At 34.0% G+C, this 6000-nt stretch overlaps 1 protein-coding gene across 3 annotated transcripts in view; it reads right to left on the bottom strand.

Annotated features, from left to right (window-relative positions):
- Positions 1-3391: 3391 nt before the first annotated feature.
- The window catches only part of LRRIQ1 (leucine rich repeats and IQ motif containing 1), a 297422-nt gene continuing 294813 nt past the window's right edge, over positions 3392-6000 (bottom strand). For all 3 annotated transcript variants that reach the window (XM_072655502.1, XM_072655503.1, XM_072655504.1), the window contains one exon: positions 3392-4163. In XM_072655502.1, the coding sequence (XP_072511603.1) occupies positions 4039-4163 (125 nt within the window). In that variant the 3' untranslated portion in view covers positions 3392-4038. The remainder of the gene's footprint in view (positions 4164-6000) is intronic.

The following is a 6000-nucleotide window of genomic DNA, read 5'->3' as shown; positions in this document are numbered from 1 at the left end:
TTTAGTCTGACTTAGAATTAGAAACTCCTCTTTGTTCCCTAGTTAATTCTCAGTTACTAAATTGTACTTAGCTATCAGCCAAAAAAAATTGCTTTATTATTTTATTTATCTAGCACAAGTTTAGAGATTGCCCTCCCAATGAACTAAGGGATCTTAGGATTCCTCCATTCCAAAATTCTTTTCTTTCCCCTGATTAGTTAGAGGGGGGGGAAGAAGGGGGACTAAACTAAGCCCAGAGGCAAGGTCTTCCCCCAGAAGATCAATTTTTTACTTTACACGTATATACATGGCTGGCAAACATCTTCAGGCTTTAAAAGCTCTGCTCTTCCATGACTATCTTTCTGAACTCTGGTTTGTTTCCTCTCTGAATCACTGATTAGAACTTTTATAATTTGAATTTGTATTGTCATTCCTATTCTGGGTTTTTTTCCATGTGGATCTGTCTTTCCAACTAGAATTTTAGCTCTTTCAGGGAATGAGGAGTCTGATGATTAATTATTTGGCATGCTTTCCATCTTATGATTGATTTTTGAGTAAGGAAAATATATGTGGCTAGTGTCCATTCCCTGAAGATGGAGTGGGATCACTAGGATCTCTGAGCACTCTCAACCAACACTTACATCATTTTCTATTACACTTCTCTTGTCACAAGTTAAATTTGCTGCCACGCCCAGGAGCAGCTACTTACATGGTGTGTGATCTCTCTTGAATGTGAAAATAAGTACTAACTCACCACATCCCACACATGGAAAGTCACATGTAGAAAACTGGGTTTCTGGATACGTAGCAAGAAATACTTGTTTTTTTTTTCCTGTCTTCATAAAATGATGAAATCACAGGGTTGAGAGAGATCATCTAGTCTCCCTGAATAGGAATCTCCTCTCCAATAGACTTGAGAAGTCATTCTAATGATAGTAATACAGCACCTGATATTTATATATCCCTTAAAGTTTACAGTCTTTTACATACATGATTCTATTTGATCCTCAAAGCCAACTGATTAGGTACAATACTACAATTGTTATTTCCCCAGTTTTTCAACTGACACTTGAAAATTTCAGTGCTGAGGACTTTGTCACTTTCCGACATAGCCCATTCTACTTTGAGATAATTTAAATTATTAGGAAGAAGTTTTTCCTTAAGATGAGCTAAAATCCAGTTCTCTTGAGTTTCTGCCTGGTTTTGTCTTTGGGGGCCAAGTAAAACATGTCTAATCCCTCTTCCACAGTGATCATTCCAGATGCTTCCTCATAGCTATTATAATTCATGATCCCAGGGGGTAGAGTGGAACAATCCTGGGCTCTGGAGTCAGAAGGCCTGGGTTCAAATCTCACAGCACTTACTACTTGGGTGACTTTGAGCAAGTCATGTCATCTCCTGACCCTCAAGTTTTTTCACCTATAAAATGATGGCAATTGAGGTCCCTCCCAACTTTGGATTTATGATTCTTTGATTCACTTAAATTTTCTCTTCTCACTGTTCATCACTCCCAGTCCTTTAACTTGATCTTCTTATGACATAGTTTCCAATTCCCTTTCCATAACAACTGCCCCTCTTAGGATAGGTTTCCAGCTTGTCAGTGTTCTTTTTAACACGTGTGTACAGAACTGAGCAAAGATATTATGGCTGTGGTTTGACCACGGCAGTGAACAGGACTAGCACCTTGATAGCTCTGGATACAATGTTTCTATTAATTCCGCTTAAGAGCCCGTGAGCTTTTTGGCTTCCATTTCTACTGTGGATTCATATTATGTTTACAGTTTGTTAAAAATTCCAGATCTTTTTTCCTATGAACAAAGGTCTAGCCAAATATTCCCTATCTGGTATCTATGTTGCCTTTTTTTTTTTAAACACAGTCTAAGATTTAATAATTGTCCCTGTTAAGTTTTATATGATTATGTTTGATGAATTGTTCTGGTCTGCTGAGATCATTTTGGATTTCAGTTCTGTTATCCAATGTGTTAGTTATCATGTACAAATTTGATAAGCATGCCATCTACTTTGCTGTCCAAGTCACTGATAAAAATGTTGAACAGAGAAGGATAAAAATCAAAGACTCTTTTCCAGATAGTCACTTATTCATTAATCATCACTCATGGGGAGCTGTGATTCCTTCACTTTTGAATTCACTTAAATTTATTATTTGACTTAACTATAATCTGAGTAAACAGGAAAAAGAGCATCACTTCATTTGAGCTTTTTAATAAATTTTTTCAATTCTAAAAACCTTAAATTATGTTGAAAGACTACTATCTTCATGAACAAAAAAATATCAATATTCAACTCGATTTAAAATAATGCTCTGTATATAGCATCATATTCTTATTTAGTTCTAGGAAAATAAGGGAAATATCATGATCATCATCATCATCATTCACTACCTAAAAATGGAGTATTACTGTCATTTCTCTAATAATTTAATTGCATGAAACATTCAGACTGGCTGCTGAATAAGAGTCGATGCTTGTAAGTCCGTTTTAGGCACTGAGGCAATTTAATGGTAAGCATCTAGCTGAACAAACTAAGACTTTCCACTTCACTGATTTTATAAATGAACCATAAAAATATCCATCAATCCCAACTTTAATGTGGTTTTGTCCTACCATTTTCAAAATAAGTTGAGATTCAATAAAATATTTCCAATCATGTTATATTGTTATGTGGAAACTGTTAGTGAAAAGACAATAATGTAATGGCCTGTTGCACAAAACAATTGCATATGGAGTTTATGTTTCTAAACTCAATTTCTAGGCCACAACATATGAATCTATGTTTTCTGTATTGACTGACATCTCAAGGCTCATTGACTTTTTTACCTCAATCACAGTTTAAAGGGATTTACAGGTTTTAATGGGAACAAAGTCCAGAAAAATTGTAGTGATGGTAATGATAATGGGGATCCAAAGGGAGAGGGTGAGCAAGTAAAGAAGTGCATTCTAGATAAGTTTAAGCATTTCTTTTCTCCAGCTGAAAGCTTTCAAAAAGGAAGAAACTACAAAGAAAGTTGACTGGATCCTATTATTTAACTACCATTTAGATGGAAAGTCACTGAAAACTCTGGAATGCTGCTTTGTGAAAACAGTTCTGGACTCAAGGGAGCAATAGCATTGAAAGTCCATGAAAGGTAACTGCAAGATTTTGCATATTTAATTTAGTAAGTTGTCACTGAACTTTACTAGACAATTAGAACAACTGGACATCTATAATTTCAGAAAAATATGAAACATAACAAAATGATGCTTGGAGTTTGGAAAGACTTGAAAGAACTGGTTGTTTGGGGGATAATTTTATGAAAATATAAATTTCTAAGACTTTTCTGAGTCAGAATAGTAATCACTTATTAGATTCACATGTCAAAATAATAAATATTCCACATGTTCAAACAGCAGCACTGTTAAAATATCCATTTTTTTAATTTATCAAGTTCACTTTAATTTGAAAGACCATCTCTAAAGTAAACTGTATTTTGATAAATTTAATGATTAGAAAAACATTTACAAGAACATCATGAAAATGAACCAATTTACCTATGGAAATATGACAATTCTCCCCATCTAGTTCAATAACATCAGTTATAAGACTGAAAACTTGTTAAGACAAAATAAAAATTCCTTCTACAAAATACAGTAAGTAGCATCAATGGAAATATATATGTAATTAGGATGGTAAACTTCCCCAAATTGTTACTAACAGATTTATCATTATTGCCAACAATTTTTTCTTGAACTTATGAATCATAAAATGTTTTTAAAACTAAAGAAATTGGTTTTACAAATTCCCCCTTACAATTATATCAAGGGTTAAAAGTTTCTGGAGACCATACCACATGAGCACAGGAACCTTTGTAAAAATTGTATTTTACTGATGGGGAGTAAGATAACTCCACCAGAAAGCTAAATTGCAAAACATGTATAGTAAAACAAATTAAATGCAGTACTCTAAAACTTTGTATCCAATTGGTAACATATAACCAGATATTCACAGACCTCTTGAAAAGAAACAGCTCGCCATATGTTTTGCATGTTGAAGTTTGAAAGATTAGTTGAAAGTTTTCGCCTTCCTTTTCCCACTTTCCCATCCATTGCTGAACTGCACTGGATAGTCTCGATGTGATATCCATTTTTTCTTAGAATTTCTTATCCCTGGAACAGCTATTATCTTAACTGAAAGGCAAAAATAACAGCATTAAGAATAAACCTTCACTTAACATGATCCAAGTAAAATTGGTTTGAAAAAATAACAATAAACATGATTAAGTCAACAGTATGTACTTGGGCGTCACTGACATTTTTCATTTATTAGAAACATATTTTTGTTGTTTGGGAGTAAAATTATTTACTGAAGACTAGGGTAGTATTTTTATGCCCATTTTAGTTGAAAAAAATAGTTACTTGAAAATGTAATCACTAGATATAATTGTTTCTTAGCTTCTACACTTATTTTATCAATAAAAATACCCTAACGATTAGATATTTATGAAATAAATAAACACTCTCGATTTTCCTGAATCACATGTCATTGTTAGTTTTTTTTTTTAAGTACAGATTTGAGTAAATTGGAGAAAATACTGCAAATACCAACAACAATTACTGGAGATGAAAAATAAGATTTATGAGATCAGAGTAGAAAAAAGTTATATCCTTTTTACTCTGGAAGAGAAAATGGAAAGCTAATATATTAGGAACTTTTTTTTCCAATATTTTAATAACTGGTTTTTCATCATCCTGGAAGAGAGAACAGGAGGAAACAAGTAAATGCTGCAGAAGAGTTTGACTGGTGGCAGAACACCAAATGGCAGGTATGCCTCAGCCTGGTAAGCAGATGATTTATTCTGCCTTCAGATTTTGGAGACAGAGAATAAGAAGGAAAGGCAGCCTTGAAGATGTTGTCTAAGGAGCATGGAAGCAGATCATGATATATTTGATATTAACTTGTACACATAGATATCTTGTATCAGATGCAATAAAACCCTTCTTGACAATGTGTTGTTGAACACTGCATTAAGTTAGCAAGAGAGTATTGACTATAATGGATAAGAGAACAATCAGTTATCATGTGAATATATATGTATATGTACACACTTCAATACACACGTACATATATGTGTGTATATATATGTATGCATGTATGTATGTATGTATAAAACATCATAATAGCAATGGGTGAGATTAGTTGGTTTTCTATAGTCCTTTTCAGAGCAACAATTTTAGGAGGGAAAAAAATCTATCTTGTTCTGGGTATTAATATTTAATTATCAGGTTAGATATTTAGTCAAATTTTAATAAGCAAGTGGCTAAATAAAGGGATCATCAACTTTAGACATTTAGGAGGAATTATTCTCTAAATTCAAGTTTGGCACAAGAAAGGATTAATATCACTTGCAAACATTTTTTCCTACTGTAATGTTCTTTAAAAAAAAATCCTGAGGAACTTGCACAAGTTCCAACTCTATTAGCCTATGTTGGCAGCAGGAGTGCCTGAGATGTGGGATTATATCTTGGCTCTGATACTTGCTCCGTGTAGAACGTTGGCCAAGTCATTTAACCACTCTTACTCATAATCTCCTTATCTTTAAAGAAAAACCTTGAGTTGGATGACCTTGGAGGTTCATTCCATCTCTCAATCTTTCACCCTATGATTTGGTCAGTCAGAGAACTTATTTACTCCAGGGCTCTTGAAGAGAGCCCATGAACTCCTCAAAGGTGAGCAGATTGTACTTTTGGGCCATAGGCTCAGACACACTATCTGATCTGTCACCTTCACGTTCCTGAAAGGCAGGCAAAATAAAATCTGTTATTTTAGAGAACAGAGTGAGCAATGCGGAGAGTGAGGTTAAATGCTTGAGGTGACTGAGTCTATTAGAAATAGATCTGCATCTAAAATGAGTTTTGATGACTTCACAACTGGCATTCATGTCAGAAATCCCAGCGGAGAGACTAATAATTAAACTGAGATGGTGAATGATCTTGGCTTTTAGATGGGACAGTCAGATTTACCTAC

Source organism: Notamacropus eugenii, chromosome 3, assembly GCF_028372415.1.
Source record: "Notamacropus eugenii isolate mMacEug1 chromosome 3, mMacEug1.pri_v2, whole genome shotgun sequence".
NCBI lineage: Eukaryota > Metazoa > Chordata > Mammalia > Diprotodontia > Macropodidae > Notamacropus > Notamacropus eugenii.
Note: the sequence above shows the minus strand (reverse complement) of the source record. Positions and strands in the feature narration are given on the sequence as shown.